Here is an 18,922-nt window from a genome sequence, read left to right as displayed (position 1 = left end):
TCCATCCAAGATCAGCTGAAAACGGTGAAGTCACCATTTTTTACAGCTGAGTAGTATTCCATTGTGTATCTAGACCACAACTTGCTCAGCCACTCATCTGTTGTTGGATACCTGGGTTGCTTCCAGGCTTTGGCTATTACAAATTGTGCTGCTAAGAACATATGTGTATACAGATCTTTTTGGATGGGTGTGTTGGGTTCCTTAGGATATATCCCCAGGAGAGGAATTGCAGGGTCATAGGGCAGATCCATTTCTAGCCTTCTGAGAGTCTCCAGACAAACAGTATCTTTCTAAACTGAGGGTAGGGTGCATGCATCACCATGAGTGACGGGGTGGGGGGAGAGTCTGCCGCAGCCTCCGTGCTGTAGGCATCGCCACGTGGTGGCTCGTGGCACTCTGAGCAGCGTGCTCTCTGCCAAGTGTGTCACCTACCAGCCCCAACTAGCATGTTCTTAGCAGAATTTGTGACGACCGTCCCCTTATGCTTGTATGTTGTGTTGAGGTGTAAGGGTAGGGGATTGTTCAACTGGAATGAGAAAATTGTGATGGTGAGTCACAGTTCTAGAATTACCTAGGAAAGCATTATTAGGAAATGCTACCAAAGTGATAAAAGCAATACGAAATCTTTTCTCAGAGATGTTGTTCTATCTTAAGTAGAATGGGGCTGGCAGGACAGCTCAGCTGCGGGTGCCGGATGCCTGGTTTGTCGTGCTAGAGCTTCACTGCTGCCATGTCTCTGTCTCTGGCCAGCTCTGAAAAAGGTTGCCCAGAGCAGCAACAAACAAACCTGGTTCAGGCCCCCCAGTTCCCACCTGTAAGTGGGATGTTTCATAAGCTGTGTCTTTTCTCCCTCTCTCTTTAAAAACAAAAAAAAATATATTATCTTCATTGGCTAGAAACAGTCAGAAATCAAGAGGGTAGGAAGAGAGAGACGCTTGCAGGACTGCTCCACCACTCACAAAACTTTCCCCTTGCAGGTGGGGACCAAGGGCTTGAACCTGGGTCCTTGAGCATCATTGTAGCATGTGTGCTCATAACCAGGTGTGCCACCACCTGGCCCCTCTCCCTCACCCTCTCCCTCTCCCCGTCTCTGTCCCTCTCCCTCTCTCTCCCTCCCTGTCCCTGTCCCTCTCCCCACCCCCACCTCTCTCCGTCTTTCATCATAGAGAAGCTGGACAGAGTGGAGCTGTGGAGCCGCCAAGCCCCTGCTATGATCGTGGTGGCAGAAAGAAAGCGAAAGCTGTGTTGACTATGTTCAGTAGTTGGATCTTTATGGATTCTGCATAGTGGAACGTAAAATGATGCATACCTGTATATTGTACACCCTTCCTAATTACTATTAATAATTATTTTTATGTTTTTGTTTACCTAGCTAAGAGTTGAACAATTATATTATTTCTTACACTTAGATTCAGAATGTTCAGCAGCTATTTGACAGACTGAACAAAACCAAAACTATGGAAGTTTGATATTAAACCATAAAGTTCAAATCAAAAGTTAAATTGTGCCCTTGCTGTAGTACTGCCTTGTCTTAGGACTCTGCGGAGATAAGAGGCAGGCTGAGACTTACACAAGTCAGTGGCGTCAAGAAGCCACTCAGGGGGCTTTCTTTGCTTGCTTTTGTGGTCTGTTCACATGCTCTGCCAGAGATCAGATCCAAAGTCCCATACGTGTACTTCTCTGCTGCTACTGTGGATTGTAAATTTTTATCTTGTGTGTAAGAGCCAGAGAAGTCCAAGTTTACCAAGAGTCACTGTCACCCTTGGCATTCTACCTATTCTTATCCTTGGCGCCCATGTGCTGCCAGGGACAGAACCCAGAGTCTCACGCTTGCTCCACCCTTGGAACCCCCTCCCTGATACTGTGTGCTGCTGTCTAAGAAAAATCAGAGCTCCACAGTACGAAATAGTGGGGACACAGCTAGGAGAACAAGCTACACTCTGCAAATGTAAGGTGGCTTCTGCTGACATCTTCCTAACTTGTGAACTAGTATAGCCCATGACTTGATTTTCTTCCCGGAAATGTATATCTGTGTTTCTTTATGACACTTTGTGTTTCAGAAATTGGACTTTATAGAATCTGACTCTTCCTCAGAAGCACTTTTGAGAAAAGAACTCTCTGCGGAGGAGATATACAAGCGTCTGCAAAAGCTCATTGCTGAAGAGAAAGCCAGTGATGAGCAGATCTTTGACTGGGTAGAGGTATAAGATGTGTCACCTTACAAGAGAGTCCTGCTCACAGACAGCAGTCACAGGCGTGACCTCTCACATCATGGGAGCGAGCTCTAAGCTCTAGTGAAGTTTTTATTAGATCACAGTTGTTGTTTTCTCACCTCCGGGGTTATTGCCAGGTCTTGCTGCCTACACCATAAATCTACTGCTTCTGGAGACCATTTTTTCCCCTTTTGTTGCCCTTGTTGTTTTATCATTGTTGTGGTTATTATTATTGTTATTGTTGTTGCTTTCGTTGGATAGGACAGAGAGAAATGGAGAGAGGAGGGGAAAACAGAGAGGCGGAGGGAAAGACAGACACCTGCAGACCTGCTTCACCGCCTGTGAAGCAACTCCCCTGCAGGTGGGGAGCCGGGGGCTCGAACCGGGATTCTTACGCCAGTCCTTGCGCTTTGTGCCACCTGCGCTTAACCCGCTGCGCTACCGCCTGACTCCCACATTCAGTTTTTTTAAAGTCAGAAAGAAGCACTCCTTTCGGAAAATGTCGCCATGTTATTTCCTTCTGTGGAGTCTGGAGATGCATCTGTTTAGAGGAGCTGGTGCTCATGTTAATTGTGCTGAATTTCCTTGGAATCCCAGAGTCGAGATAAAAGAGTCTGTGGAGGGCTAGTCTGGTCTTCACCCTGTGAACTGAGCATGACTCCTGGTGCAATGTTGCCCAGTGATGTAGTGGCTGAGAGAGCTGCCTTTTTCCTTTCCTTTTTTTTGCCTCCAGGATTATCACTGAGTACTGGCACTACAAATCCACTGTTCCAGGTGGCCATTTTTTCCCCTTACTTTGTTTCTTTAATTTGACAGGACAGAGGAATTGAGATGGGAGGGGAGATAGGGAGAGATAGACATACGCAGACCTGCTTCATTGCTCCTGAAATGTTCCTCCTGCAAGTGGGGAGCCAGTAGCTCGAACCCAGGTCCTCGCACGGGTCCTTGTGCCTTGTACTATGTGCGCTTTAAGCAGGTGTGCCACGGCCCGGCCCCCAGAAGTGCTGTTCTCCCTGTAAACCCCCAGCGTGACTGCCAGTGTGGCCCAGCAGTGGAGAACTGTTCCATTTTCTTCCCCTGGTCGTTGTGTCTTTTGCTTTCCTCTGCCTCCTTTCCCTCTCAATTTCTCTCTGTCTCTGTCCACAAAAAACAAAATAAGGAATTTTATTCTATTTTACTGTATTAACAAAATACATAAAATTGGGGGAGAAAGAAAGAGAAGGGAGATGATAGAAATAACATGGACCGCACAGGTTGGGAGGGAGGGAGAACTCCATGAATGGGGTGTGGTCCTGTAGCATCTCTTCACATACCTCTTTCTCTCTAACATAAAGTGGGGAAAGAAAAAAAAAGTCAGCCCAGGAAGGCTGCTTAGCAGTGGCACCATGCATGAGTGGGCCCCTTGGTTCCTTGCCAGCACCACCCAAAAAGAATGGCATCCTAACACCTCATGTGTTCAAGATTCCGCTTTCTAAACCATACACATATCTAGTCCTTGTAGACTTTCACAGAGTTACGTTTTCTTGCGGTCTCTCTGACTCTGCACCCTCCCTGCATTTCCTTGCCATGCCGGCGCTACTCTCACATAGACTGTGGCACACGGCGGGTAAGGCTCAGCCCTCAGAGAGCTGCGTTCCTTCCCTCAGGGACGCTGCCTCCCTCCTCCCGTGGACTCCACCAGCTGTCGCCCTACCTCCATGTCCTGTCACTCTAGTCCCACTGCCTTTCACCGTCTCCACAGTGACTGGGTGACTTGTCAGATACTTGAAAATGTCCAGAGAGTCATGCCTACATCCCTCTCGGCCACTGTGTATTGATCAGATAAGTCAGGAAATGTTAGGTTGGGGTGACTTCATTTTCATTTGTTAATTCCTTTTAGTATACAAACCATCTCTAAGACTTTTAAATTATTCAAGTGGCAATTTGTAGAATTCAGCATAGGATCTGTGTCCAGCTTTCTAATGTTAATTATGTGGGGAGAGATTGAGAGGAAAGGGGTGACAGAGAGGGCACAGCACCAAGGGGGCTGGGCAAGGGGCACCAGACTGAGCGCACATAGTACAAAGCACAAGGACTGTGCAAGGATCTGGGTTTGAGCCCCTGGCTCCCCACCTGCAGGGGTGACATTTCACAAGCAGTGAAGCAGGTGCCTATCTTTCAAATCTCTCCCTCTTTTTTTTTTCTTTTTTTTTTTGCCTCCAGGGTTATTGCTGGGGCTCGGTGCCTGCACTATGAATCCACTGCTCCTGGAGGCCATTTTTTCCCATTTTGTTGCCCTTGTTGTTTATCATTGTTGTTGGATAGGACAGAGAGAAATGGAGAGAGGAGGGGAGACAGAAAGGGGGAGAGAAAGACAGACACCTGCAGACCTGCTTCACTGCTTATGAAGCGACTCCCCTGCAGGTGGGGAGCCGGGGGCTTGAACCGGGATCCTTAGGCCGGTCCTTTTGTTTTGTGCCACATGCGCTTAACCTGTTGTGCTACCGCCTGACTCACTCTCCCTCTTTTTTTAAATTATTTTTTATGGGGGCCGTGCGGGTGGTGCTGCACCTGGTTGAGCGCACATGTTACAATGACCAAGGACCCAGGTTCTAGTCCTATTCCTGTCCCCCCCTCTGATGATGATCTGCCTTGTGAAGGAGAGCGTAACTGTCCCTCCCTCTGACTGCAGGCTAATCTAGACGAGAGCCAGATGAGCTCACCAGCGTTCCTCAGAGCCTTGATGACGGCGGTCTGCCAGGCGGCCATCATAGGTGAGTAGCCGCGCTCACAGCAGCCCTAGAGTCACGGTCCATGAGACCAGCTCCACAAAGAAAGAAAACAGCTGTGATGATCAGGTTGAATATCTCTGACCTAGTATCAGTGAACTCACTTTATTTGAATACAAATATGAAAAAAGGTATCAGTCGGCTTCCTACTCTCTCTGGACTTAATATGAAATGATTTCACTGACTGTCTCTGGGATATGTGATGAATGGGTCTAAGGTTGGTGGAAACCCCAAATATATCCAGCTATGACTGGTCCAACCTTTAATGACATCACTTGACTTCAAGCAAAAGTACCATTTCCAGCAACAAACTAGAATAAGAATCCAACGACTCAGGTTGTTCAAAGATTTCCTTCATTTTAAAAATGCATAATTAGAATTTAAAGGGCCAGCATAAATGCTCACCTGGACAGTGCACCTGCTTTGTCATGAATGTGCAAACACACACACACTCACACACTCACCACACTCACACACACACACACTCACACACACACTCACACACTCTCTCACACACAGTCACACACACACTCTCACAAACACATACTCACATACACACAGTCACACACTCTCTCACACACTCACACACACACACACTCTCACACACACACACACACTCACACACTCTCTCACACACTCACCACACTCACACACACCACACACACTCACACACTCTCTCACAAACTCACACACACACACTCACACACTCTCTCACACACAGTCACACACACACTCTCACAAACACACACTCACATACATACACACACACAGTCACACACACACTCTCACAAACACACACTCACATACACACACACACACAGTCACACACTCTCACACACACTCACATACACACACACACACACACACACCCTGGAGGAAGTTCCAGTGCTGTGCTGTATTTCTGTCTGACAAAAGTTGACCTCAAATAGTGAAGCCAGATAGATTAATGTTTCTTTCAGTGTTGTTTAATGAAGTAAATAAGTTTAGTAGAAAGTCTTCATTTAAATATTTTAAATCATTTTAATCATCTACAGAACATGAGACTTTCATTTTAAAATCAGACTTGAAAAGTATAAAAACTATGTTTAAAAGTAAGATTATAGGGGTCTGGGTGATGGCGTGCCTGGCTATCGTGTGCAAAGACCCAGGTTCAAACCCCACTCCCTACCTGTGAAGCTGGTTTGCTGGTGTCTTTATTGTCTCTCTCCATCTCTGTCTCCCTCTCCCTTCTCAATTTCTCTCTGCCCTATCTAGAATAAGGGGTGGGGTGGGGGGGAGAGAAGGAAGGAAGGAAGGAAGGATAGATGGAAGGAAGGAACCATTGGAAGCAGTGGATTCATATTACCAGCACCAAGCCCCAAGCTAACTCCAAGGGGAAATATAATCGTATGCTTCTTGGCACTGAAAATAGTCTCAGTGCTGACTCCAAGAGGAAATATAATCGTATGCTTCTTGGCACTGAAAATGCCATTCCTCAATACTTACTGTTCTTTTCAGATATTTGTTTGAGAGAAAGAGAGAGAGAGCACAAGGGAGAGAGAACCAGAGCATCACTGTGGCACTCAGAACCTCATCTTCATGAGCTCAACACTTTGTGCACTGTGCAACCTCCTGGGCACAGTTTGACTCTTTTAGCCTTCTAAAAAGATTTTCTTTTTAAATTTTTTCGTAGCTTAGAATGTCAAAGCCACTCTCAGTATTTCATGATTTAAACTAAACAATTGGAAGTGATATTCTTAAGGAAACCAAGTATTCAGAACGTATTCATCCTCCATCCTGGGTGCTGGCTCGGTGGAACCCCACAGTTCCGTGGGTGAGGCTCTGGGCTTAGTTTCCAGCACTGCATGAGAGCAGCCAAGAGCAAGATGAGTGTAACTCCACACGTGGCAGACTTGTGCTCTCTCTCTCCCTCCTTTTTTCTCCTCCCTGCCTCCTTTTAAAAAAAATCAAAAATTGCATAAGACTCAGGAATACAGTTTGTGGTGGAGACATTGAATTCTCTCTCTGTCTCACACACATTGAAAAAGAGACAGCTGAGGGTTGGGTGGTAGTGCCCCCAGTTAAGCACACCAGGCACAAAGACCCATCAAGGACCCAGGCTCAAGCCCTGGTCCCCACCTGCTGGGGGAAAGCCTCATGAGTGGTGAAGCAGGGCTGCAGGTGTCTTATCTTGTCTATCTCCCCCTCCTCTCTCAATTTCTCTTTGTCTCCATCCAGTAATAAATTAAAGATTAAAAAATAAAAGAAAGGGAAAAAACTCAGTGTGAGCTGATTTCAATTTCCAGAACATTCTGGACTTGGAAATACTTCCCATGGAACCACTTGCTTCTTTATCCCTTACGTTCACATGTTGATTCCAAAAACTGCAGTGAGGGTGCTGGAAGATTGCCTCACTGACCACGCACACTTCATCCTGCACCCAGGTGACTGTGCTCCCAGCCACCGTGAGAAAGCTGCATGGGGAGGGCTTCCCAAGCAGAGGGTTGTCCCCCACTGCAGTCGAATCACGTAGGCACTGAGCCTCAGCAAAGACAGACATTGAGACCGACTTGTGCGTTACCTCCTGAAATGTAATGCTTAGTGTTTCTGCCACCTCTAGCTGACTGCTCTACCTTCAGAGTGGACACTGCTGTGATCAAGCAGCGCGTGCCGATCTTACTCAAGTACCTGGACTCAGATACAGAGAAGGAGCTGCAAGCACTTTATGCACTACAAGCGTCAGTAGTTAGATTGGACCAACCTGCCAGTAAGTTCCCTTCCCTCTGGTTACAGTAACCAACCAGTGTACCACTGAGATTTCTGCAGACCAGAACTTGAGTTCATTTCACAATGGAACTCTGGGGAATAAAGTAACTAATAACATATTCAGATGACTAACAACTTTAATCTGAACTGCTAATTTACTTGACTTTAATGAGAAAATGATAAGAAAATTCCTCAATATGAGACATTTCACCTCATTCTATGATAGAGTTGCCTAACAATTTTTTTCTGCAATGACGGAAATACATCTGCTAGGTGCAGATGAGGAGCCATGAACCACTTAGGTCAGAGATCATTTGAATGTGACTGCCCTGATTATGGAACTGAATTTTAAACACAGGCTTTGCGCCAGCAAGCTAGCTTACCGTGGGGAAGCTTCAGTGGTCTCTCACACCATGTCTGTCACAGATAGACAAACTCACGCGTTAGTAAGGTAGGAGATGACAGTCTGCCAGAGTCTGTGGAGAGCCAACAAAGACATTAAGATATTTTCTGCTGGTTTCCAGTTAAGGCCTGTGGTTCATTCCTGAAGTAGTCTGAACATCCCCGGCCTGAAGTTTATGAGATCTTGGAAATTCAGTTGAAATAGTGAAACTGCACACTACATGGCTGTTTTAACGATATCAGTGAAGTAGTTCATTGTCATTTCCTTATGATGAGAATTTTCCTATCTCTGAGATGTAAAGGAAAAGACTGAAATAAAGGGAGTCGTGTGGTAGCGCAGCGGGTTAAGCACACATGGCGTAAAGCACAAGGACTGGCGTGAGGATCTCAGTTCCAGCCCCCGGCTCCCCACCTGCAGGGCGGTTGCTTCACAGGTGGTGAAGCAGGTCTGCAGGTGTCTGTCTTTCTCTCTCCCTCTCTGTCTCCCCCTCCTCTCTCCATTTCTCTCTGTCCCATCCAACAATGACGATATCAGTAACAACAACAATAACAACAGCAACACTAAAAAACAAGGGCAACAAAAGGGAAGAAAAATAAATATATTTAAAAAATTAAAAGAAAGAAACACTCATTTTTTCAAAGGAGATGCTAAAGTCAGAAAAACAATGGATGGATGCTTGGGGTTCGGGCACAGCGGGTTAAGTGCACATGGTGCCAAGCATAGAGACTGGTGTAAGGATCCCAGTTCGAGCCCCCGGCTCCCCACCTGCAGGGGAGTCGTCTCACAGGTGGTGAAGCAGGACTGCAGGTGTCTGTCTTTCTCTCCCCTTCTGTCTTCCCCTCCTCTCTCCATTTCTCTCTGTCCTATCCAACAATGACATCAGTAACAACAATAATCATCACAACAATGATAAAACAACAAAGGCAACAAAAGAAAAATTTTTTTTTTTTTTATTTAAGAAAGGATTAATTAACAAAACCATAGGGTAGGAGGGGTACAACTCCACACAATTCCCACCACCCAATCTCCATATCCCACCCCCTCCCCCGATAGCTTTCCCATTCTCTATCCCTCTGGGAGCATGGACCCAGGGTCATTGAGGGTTGCAGAAGGTAGAAGGTCTGGCTTCTGTAATTGCTTCCTCGCTGAACATGGGCGTTGACTGGTCGGTCCATACTCCCAGTCTGCCTCTCTCTTTCCCTAGTAGGATGGGTCTCTGGGGAAGCTGAGCTCCAGGACACATTGGTGGTGTCTTCAATCCAGGGAAGTCTGGCCGGCATCCTGATGACACCTGGAACCTGGTGACTAAAAAGAGAGTTAACATACAAAGCCAAACAAATTGTTGAGCAATCATGGACCCAAAGCTTGGAAAAGTGGAGAGGAAGTATTAGGGAGGTACTCACTGCAAACTCTAGTATACTTCTGCTTTCTTACTTTGGTGCCATACTCCAAACTCAGTCAATTTCTGCTTTGCGAGAAAAAAAATTTTTAAAGAACTTTTAAAAAATGGATGCTCTATGCTTAGTCAAAAGTAACGTGTCGAGGGCTGGGCAGTAGCACAGAGGATTTAGCGCATGGAGTAAGGATCCCAGTTTGAGCCACTGGCTGCCTACCGGGGGGGGTGGTCATTTTTCCCCTCTCTGTCTTCCCCTCCTCTCTCTTTTTTTTCCCCTTTATTGGGGGATTAATGTTTTACATTTGACAGTGAATACAGTAGTTTGTACATGCATAACATTTCTCACTTTTCCACATAACAATACAGCCCCCACTAGGTCCTCTGTGCAATACACCATTGCCCTCCTCTCTTGATTTCTCTCTGTCCTGTCCAACACCAACAACAGCAATAACAATGACAACAACAAGGGCAACAAAAAAATAGGGAAAAACGGCACTCCAGGAACTATGGATTCATAGTGCAGGCACCAAGCCCCAGCGATAACCCTGGAGGCAAAGGAAAGCGAAATATCTCCCACAGTGACCAGCCCAGCGTTTCTGGGGATGCCTGGTTCTAGATTCACTGTCAACAAATCCCAGTCACTTGCTTCTACTTCTCAAAAAACTTAAGATTTAGAGAATAAAACCATTGCAATATTAAGCTTATAGCAAAAATAAATCTAAGGGAGTCAGGTGGTAGCGCAGCGGGTTAAGTACACGTGGCGCAAAGCACAAGGACCTGTGTGAGGATCCCAGTTCAAGCCCCTGGCTCCCTACCTACAGGGGAGTCGCTTCACAGGCAGTGAAACAGGTCTGAAGGTGTCTGTCTTTCTCTCCCCCTCTCTGTCTTCCCCTCCTCTCTCCATTTCTCTCTGTCCTATCCAACAACGACGACATCAATAACTACAACAATAAAAAACAAAAAGAGAATAAATATTTTTAATTTAAAAAAATAAATACATAAATCTAAAGGAAAAGTTGTCATGATTCATTTTAAACGTAATACTTACTAAAGATCATTCACTCTACTGCCTTTCTCCATCAGTAGTGATCAGTGAGGTGGCAATTAGAAATTTCATGACTCCATAGTGAATTTTTTCCTTTCTTTCTACTTTTAATTAATTTTTTTATTGCCATCAGTTTTATTGTTGGGCCTTGGTGCCAGCACTACAAATCCACCCATCCCAGTGTCCAATTTGTTTTTTTCATTTTCCTTTTCATTCTGCCCGATAGGAGAGGGAGAAATGGAGAGGAGAGAGGGAGAAAGAGAGACACCTGCAGCATTGCTTCTCTCACACTCAGTCTCTTGGGCCGTCCTGAGTCAGCCCTGAGGAGTGCCCTGCAGTTTCTCTCTCTTGCTCTCACTGAAATAAAATTAAAGGTTTATTGCATATTGCATAGAGAATTGGGGAGAGATAGATAGGAAAGCAGAGGTAGAGACAGTGGCGTGTGTGTGTGTGTGTGTGTGTGTGTGTGTGTGTGTGTGATTTTGGAAGCATTATATTTTATTATATAATTTTTATTTATAAAATGGAAATACTGCCAAGACCATAGGAGAAAAGGGGTACATTTGCAAAAAAAGAATTGTTTTTTTAAAAAATAGAGGGTGAATAGATAGAATAATGGTTATGCAAAATTACTTTCATCCGAGGCTTAGAGGCCCCCGTATTCAATCCCGAGCAGCACCAGCAGCCAGAGTCGGGCAGTGCTGTGTGGTAACAAAACAAGGTACTTAGAGGCTTGGGGAAATACAGAGGCTTGCAAAGTCATGGCGTCTTTTTATAGCAAAAATGCACCTGGCGTTTCCAGCAGCCCAGTAGCTGAGCTAGTGGGCGCAGCACCCGCATGCCCACGGCTCCCAGGCAGACCCTGACAGTGCGTGTGCCGGGCTGGTGCGCTGCCCCTCTCTGTCTTTAACCTCTCTTCCTTATCACACTACCTCATGTGGAATAATAAATCCTTCAGTATGCTTTCCTCATCTTTCCCCCCGTAGTCTTCTTGATAACTAAATGACAAGCATTACAGTTGAGGCCCACAGCCTGATCGTCTGATTTCCGTGTGTTGTGGTCACTCTTCCTGAGTTCAGCTCACCTCCCTCTCCTTCTGTATTAATAGATGGATAAAATAGGCGATGAGCAGGCGGAAGGCTTGGGGTTCCATGTCTGCCGTCCCCCCACACACACGTTTCTGGCGTGTCAGCACTTCATGTCACACAGCCTGCCGGCTTGTGGTGCAGCAGGCTGCAGTCAGCACGTTGCAAGTCGCCTTTCTCTGGGAGGCTGTGGCGTCTGGCGCATTGCCCTGGGTGCTGTGTCGTGTCCCCCAAACTGACACTCGGTTCTGCCCCTGCAGATCTGCTCCGCATGTTCTTCGACTGCCTGTATGACGAGGAGGTCATCTCTGAGGACGCCTTCTACAAGTGGGAGAGCAGCAAGGACCCTGCAGAGCAGCTCGGGAAGGGCGTGGCTCTCAAGTCCGTCTCGGCTTTCTTCACGTGGTTGCGGGAGGCAGAAGAGGAGTCCGAGGATAACTAGGCCTTCAAATACACAAAACGAAACGAAACAATTTAAGTATTTTTTTTAAAGTTTCACGTCTTCGCCAATCACAGTGCAGCAAGGCCAATTCTTGCAGAAACCGCTCGGTCCCACGAGTGGGAGAGCAAGAGCAAAGGTGATCATGGAGGAAAAAGTCAGCTTCAAACCCGAGGGCGCGAGCACTCAAACCAAAACACATGTATTATTTATAGAAAATATTTTGTTTTAATCTTTTCTTTTTAAACAAGGACTCATACTTTAAAAAAAAAAAAAAAGCATCTGTTTAGCAAAAAAGAAAAAAAAAAGTTGAGAACTTTTAATTTATTTGAAGGACTGCAAATGCCACTGTAATTGTTTAATTTGCAGTTTCTGTAAACAAGTCGGATAATAGAAGAGCAGAGAAATAAATTTCCCTCCCCTTCAGGTGCATCTCACGTTTGTTTTAAAGCATAGTCGTTAGTCCAGATTTAAGAAAGTTTGGGGTGAGCAAGGGAAGAGAGATGGGGGAGGGGTGTCAGATCTTTCTGCCTGCCTCTCAGCTTGCTTTAGGAAATAAAATCGCAATAGTAATAAAAAAAATTACATAACCTTGAAATAGAGGGAAATTCTGTGGACCACAGAACTCCAAAAATTGTTTTAAAAAAATAAGTGCCACCCTGGGAAAAGTACTCTTACTACTTTTGAAATCTTTAGAGCAACTTTAAGGCTTGTAAATACATAGAACAAATATTGAAAAATAAAAAAAGAAATTGACTCAATACTATTTCTTTTCACTTTCAAAATATAAAAACAAAATAAAGAAACATTGCAAGTTTAAAAGAAAGTAAAGCGACTTCTCCTTTCGACAGCTGCCGCACGTGCATGTGAGCCTCTCTGAACGCTGCTGACTATTGACGATCTGATCCGGGCCGACTCAGAGCAGGCACGAGTGCTTGTGTGAGTGTGTGTGTGCGCTTGTGTGCACGCATGTGTGTCTGTAGCTGGGGAAAGCAGACCACTCTGGAAGAGGCCACCTGTGCTTGGCTGGATGTCCAAGGCAAACCTCCTCCCAGCAGCAGCTAGAAATGTGCTCAGGGCAGCGGGAACCCAAAGCACCTTCTCACATGACCAAGTGTCCCCAGCATGATCCAGACTCGGGCCGCAACTCACTCTGAGACTCTGCACTGCCACTGCCTTGCGAGTCATCGGTTGCCATCGTGACTCAAACCCAGAGTCTTCTAAAGAGCGGCATAAACTAAAGCTGAATCACACTTTCTAAAATGTGGGCTTGGGGTTTGAACCCAAAGCAGTAGCACGCATGGAAAGCCTCATTGTTCCCAACAGCAGCTTCCCTCCATTCTGCCGAGTGTCAGAGTAACTGACCCAAGCGGCTTCTCCCACAGAGAGTGGAGTGCTGTGTTTATTGGTGTTGTTTCTTTCTTCTTTTATGAAGTCACAATCTCTATAGATGGTTTTCCGTTTTGATTGTTTGTAGGCCCTCACCCCACAAAATGTATTTCCAAAGAAAGTCAGGCTGCTCCCAAACAAACAGTCTTTGTATATCCTGTCTGGGAAGCTAAAGCAGACTTCTGCTTCTGCCTCTCTCTCTGAAGAAATACCCACATCAAGAGACTTGACAAGCCCTGTGAAGCACAAGAGCAGAGCTTCCCACAGCAGTAAACAGTTCTCTTCGGTGTGTAGTTGAACACAGTACAGAACCCCACTCTGAAGCCACATAGCCCGTCCTGCAGTGGTGGAAAGCTGTTCCTGAAGGCTGTCACGGAAGAACCAGGTCCTGAAAGGCTTCACGTGGGCACGTGACAGCATCTGTCTTAAGAGCTGGGCCCTGAAGAGCTGAGGTGGGATGTGTTGCAGACGACCCCTCGAATCCCTCCTTTGGAAGAAGCGACCTGATGGCCTTCATCATTTCTTTAGGTGTGGAACAGTGTAAGAAGTGGAGGGGGGAAAAAAAAGCTTTAGGAAAAAATTCCACGGTTGTAAAAACTCCCGATGTAAGCAAGCATTTGTATTATAAGCAGAAATCATGTTTGAAACCTCACTTATAGTAAGAAGTGTGGGGCTAGGCAGCAGCCCTGGTAGAGAACACACGTGACCGTGCACAAGAACCCGGATTTGAGCCTCTGGCTGCTGCAGAGAATGAAGGGGAGCTTCACAAGTGGCAGAACTGTGCTGTGGTGCATCTCCTCCTCTCTCGGACTCTCCGTCTGAAAAGTGTCCACCATGTGCTAGGGAACCATACAGGTCTGAAATTCCAGCAGCAGAAGACAAGAAATGAAAAAAGATACGATGAAAAGACGGCAAATTCGCCTTGCTTGTCTTACTGCTTTACACACAAAATATTGTTAGATAGTATTAGAAGGGTTCTCTGATGGCAGAGCATGAGCAGAATGGGGAAGCCGGCTGTTGCTAATAGCAGCAGAACAACAGTGTCATACTTCTCAGCTCTCAGTCTTTTCCTAGATTGCAGGACTTGGTTGGTTTGAGCTTTGAAAAGTAGGTGACTGTTGTGGGAGGTGGCGCAGTCATTGGACTCTCAAGCATGAGGTCCCAAGTTCAGTCCCCAGCAGCACATATACCAGAGTGATTTCTGGTTCTTTCTCTTCAGTCATTTCTTATGAATAAATGTAATAAATAAAATCTTTTGAAAAAAAAAAAAAAGAAGTAGGTGACATGGTCAACACTGACATACCTGCCTGCCTTCAAGCTGTCAAAAAGGTTCTTTTGCCCATTTAAACTTTGGGAACATGCTCACTAATTAAGGTTTCATTTATTAATTAAGGTGCTTTAGGCCTGTATTCCAAGAAGTTAATTATTCAGTAACATAAATGAGACTTTTTTTTTCTTTTTCTTGCAAAGGAGTCAGAGAGAGGACCAAAGAGGCTTCCTCTAGAGTGGTAGGGACTAGACTAGAACGCGGATCGCATCCACGGAAAAGCACTACACTGTCCCAAGAACTATTTCACCAGCCCTGGAATACGGCCAGTTTTCAAAATGTATCTCTTATAGATTCGTGCATAGACCCAGCAGTCTGCATCGTATTTAGAAATACATATATACCTGTGGGGGATGTCAGGGAAGCCAGGATTTATCTGTCCATGTTTTTCTATGCAAACATTGTCATGACTTTTCCTGACACCCTCATATTTACTAAGTCTAGAAACTGACAGTGAAAAGAATAGTATCTTTGCGGTTTTTTTTGTTTGTTTGTTTGTTTTTTGCCTCCAGGGTTATTGCTGGGGCTTGGTGCCTGCCCTACGAATCCACTGCTCCTGAAGGCCGTGTTTTCTCATTTTTGTTGTCCTTGTCCTTGTTGTTGTTATTGTTGTTATTGCTGTTGTTGTTGGATAGGACAGAGAGATATCAATTGAGAGAGGAGAGGAAGACGGGGGGAGAGAAAGATAGACACCTTCAGACCTGCTTCATTGCTTGTGAAGCGGCCCCCCTGCAGGTGGGGAGCCGGGGGCTTGAACCGGGATCCTTGTGTGGGTCCTTAAACTTAGTGCCATGTGCACTTAACCCCCTGCACTACTACCCGGCCCCCAGAATAGTATCTTATATGAGATACATTAAATAAATCCTTTTAAAGTTAAATACATTGTAGGCTGTTTGCCATAACGACTTCACAGACACTTTGATCTGTATCAGAACCTCTCTCCAAATAAGTCATCATCCATAGACTTTTTTATTTTAATTTTCTTTATTGGATAGACAGTCATCCATAGATTTCCTTAATTTTCTTTATTGGATAGAGACAGTCATCCATAGTTTTCTTTTTTAACTCGTCTTTTTTATTCCAAATGGCTCCAATCAAGTCAAAAGGATTCTAAGCTAGAAAAATAGTTTTCAGCTGTTGATCTAATTCTGTATTTTCTTTTTTTTTTTAATTGGGGAATTAATGCTTTACATTCAACCTTAAGTACAATAGTTTGTACATGCATAACATTCCCCAGATTCCCATATAACAATACAACCCCCACTAGGTCCTCTGAATCCTTCTTGGACCTGTATTCTCCCCACCCACCCACCCCAGAGTCGTTTACTTTGGTGCAATACGCCAATTCCATTTCAGGTTCTACTTCTGTTTTCTTTTCTGATCTTGTTTTTCAGCTTCGGCCTGAGAGTGAGATCATCCCATATTCATCCTTCTGTTTCTGACTTATTTCACTCAACATGATTTTTTCAAGGTCCATCCAAGATCGGCTGAAAACAGTGAAGTCACCAGTTTTTACAGCTGAGTAGTATTCCACTGTGTATATAGACCACAGCTTGCTCAGCCACTCATCTGTTGTGGGACACCTGGGTTGCTTCCAGGTTTTGGCTATTACAAATTGTGCTGCCAAGAACATATGTGCACACAGACCTTTTTGGATGGATATGTTGGGTTCCTTATGATATATCCCCAGGAGAGGAATTGCAGGATCATAAGGTTCTGTATTTTCATTACTCAAATTTTGTCCTTTTAAAAAAATTAGGGAGTTGGGCTGGGGAGACAGCATAATGGTTCTGCAAAAGCCTTTCAAGTCTGAGGCTCTGAGGTCCCAGGTTCAATCCCCAGTACCACCATAAGCCAGTGTTCTGGTGAAAAAAAAAATCAGGAAGCCCCTGAGAATGGAAGGAAAGTAGGGAAGAAGGAAGGTAAGGTGGAGAGAACAGGGAGGGCCAGCAAGACAGCTTAGGAGAGAGTTGCCTGATTTGCCATGCACATGACTAGGTTTGAGCCTGGATCCCACTGTAGTGGGAGCACACTGGTGTTGTAGTAACTTTTCTCTTTCTCCCTCCCTGTCTCTGTCTTGATTTCAGGGGGATACCTTGGTGATGACAACAAAACAACAACAGTAATAATAAGGCCAGGGAAATAGCTCACCTGGACAGTGGACTGCTTTGGCACTTTCTCTTTTCCCTATCTCTCTGCCTCTATCTCTATTTTGAAAAATTAGAAAATAAGCATGGAATCTAGCTTTCCAGTTTGGGCTCACCGTTATGCTCGCCTCTTGTAAAGAATAACATTTCATTGCCTTCTTCTGTTTGTATGGCTTTACTATCATTATTACTGAGATCTATTTCATATTACAAGAGTCATCTTTTCAGGTCAGTATCAGAATATAGGACTTGATACTCAATCCTCAACCGCATCATGGACTAGAGTGGAACAGTGCTCTAGTATTCCTAATTAAACAGAAAGTAATAAGGAGTGGGGTGTTGAAGTCCCTACTATGACTGTGTTGCTGTTCACATATTGCTGTAGCTCCGTCCTTAGATTATATTGTATTTATATTATATTATATTGTATTTAGATGGCCTCTCCTTGGGTGCATAGATGTTAATTGTTATGTCCTCTTGATTGACTAATCCTCTGAGCATTAAGTAATGTCCATCCTTATCTATTTTTGTTGGATAGTCTGCCAGCTCCCCCTGGCTTCTGCTTAACCATATGCCTATATAGGGATAGATTTGATCCCATTCAAAGCTTTGTTCTATTTACATAAATCACTTTTACATTTACATAAAGCACCACACTCCCTCCAGGGCATTGGTGGTTTAGTGGTAGAATTCTCACCTGCTCCACCCCCTCTCCTTGTCACACCCTGATCTTCCACCAGTCACTTTTTGCTCCACCCTCTCTATGTCACATCCTGTTTCCACCCTACTTGGAGAGTATAAAAACAGCTGCTCTTCTGATTAAAGACACTTGGGAATTGCTTTCCGGCTCCAAGAGTTCCAGAGCGTATCTCCTGCGAAGTTAGTGCGGCACGAGTTCCTGATCCCTCTCCCACGCAGCAGCCTAGATCAGCTCCAGTTGAGTTCTCTCCAACCCAGAGAGCACTAGCTCGGGAAGAAGCACCCTCAGGCTATCCCGGCATCTGGCACCCGGAACAGGGACACGTAAGCAGCAGATTTACAAGAAGACATCCTAGATAAGTACACACCTTTTGGGTATCTGCAATATTGTGTTAAGGCACTGTGATTTTTTTTCTTTCTTATTGTTTTCCTGAGATCTCTCCTCCATGGAAAATCTTTTCCAAATTATGCATTCTTTTTCCAGTATACAGTTTTTATATATCTGGGACATTTTTCTCGGGGCTGCACTTATATCCTGTTGATCATCATAGCAGCTTTTAAGGGATATATAGGGCAACGTCTCAAAAGGCTTAAGGACCTAGAGGCTGAGGTCCAAGAGATAAAGGAAGTGATCATAGAACTTAACCAGCACCTTAGAAACAAGAAGAAGCAAAGGCCTGCCGTGATCCTGACCCACCGTAATTCCTCTGCATCTTGCCCTGAGGCCCCTATTTTGGCATCTTGCCCTGAGGCCCCTATTTTGGCAGACATGTGTCCGAATTCCCCTTTGGACTCCACAGCCACTTCTTCAGCCACCCCCATTTTGGCAGACACATGTCCGGAACCTCCTGCTGCCTCCACGGCTGCTTCGTCGCCCACCCCCGTTTTGACAGACACATGTCTAAATTCTCCTGTAGCCTCCAAAACCACTTCTTCGGCCGCTTGTCCAGAAGCTTCCACTTTGGTGACTCCTCCTAACGCTACACACTTATCATAGCAAGTCCACACATTTCCGGTCAATGTTGCCCCCAATAGACAAAAACCTCAGGCCTGGTATCCATATTCCGCCACAGACCTGAAGGAACTATGCCAGGCTATCAAGGATGACGGTGTTCATGCCCCATGGACCAGGTCCATTTTACAAGGCCTGCTTCAGAACCTTAATACTCCCCAAGATTGGAGGGTTGTAACTCGTGCTACGCTCCCAGGCCCCCTCTTCCTGCAATGGGAGGCATTCTTTCGCGATGAATATTTACAACAATCGTG

General features: G+C 45.3%; 1 protein-coding gene across 25 annotated transcripts in view; it reads left to right on the top strand.

Annotated features, from left to right (window-relative positions):
* The window catches only part of EIF4G3 (eukaryotic translation initiation factor 4 gamma 3), a 261,317-nt gene extending 248,460 nt beyond the window's left edge, over nucleotides 1–12,857 (top strand). For 17 of the 25 annotated variants that reach the window (XM_060200852.1, XM_060200850.1, XM_060200846.1 and 14 more), the window contains 5 exons: nucleotides 2,061–2,201; nucleotides 4,885–4,966; nucleotides 7,267–7,404; nucleotides 7,581–7,727; nucleotides 11,916–12,857. In XM_060200852.1, the coding sequence (XP_060056835.1) occupies nucleotides 2,061–2,201; nucleotides 4,885–4,966; nucleotides 7,267–7,404; nucleotides 7,581–7,727; nucleotides 11,916–12,097 (690 nt within the window). In that variant the 3' untranslated portion in view covers nucleotides 12,098–12,857. Of the gene's footprint in view, nucleotides 1–2,060; nucleotides 2,202–4,884; nucleotides 4,967–7,266; nucleotides 7,405–7,580; nucleotides 7,728–11,915 lie in introns of those variants that run through there. The other 8 variants (XM_060200842.1, XM_060200841.1, XM_060200838.1 and 5 more) reach the window with 5 other exon arrangements.
* Nucleotides 12,858–18,922: the final 6,065 nt, after the last annotated feature.

This window comes from Erinaceus europaeus, chromosome 11, assembly GCF_950295315.1.
Source record: "Erinaceus europaeus chromosome 11, mEriEur2.1, whole genome shotgun sequence".
Lineage (NCBI taxonomy): Eukaryota > Metazoa > Chordata > Mammalia > Eulipotyphla > Erinaceidae > Erinaceus > Erinaceus europaeus.
This window is presented reverse-complemented; position numbering and strand designations above follow the sequence as displayed.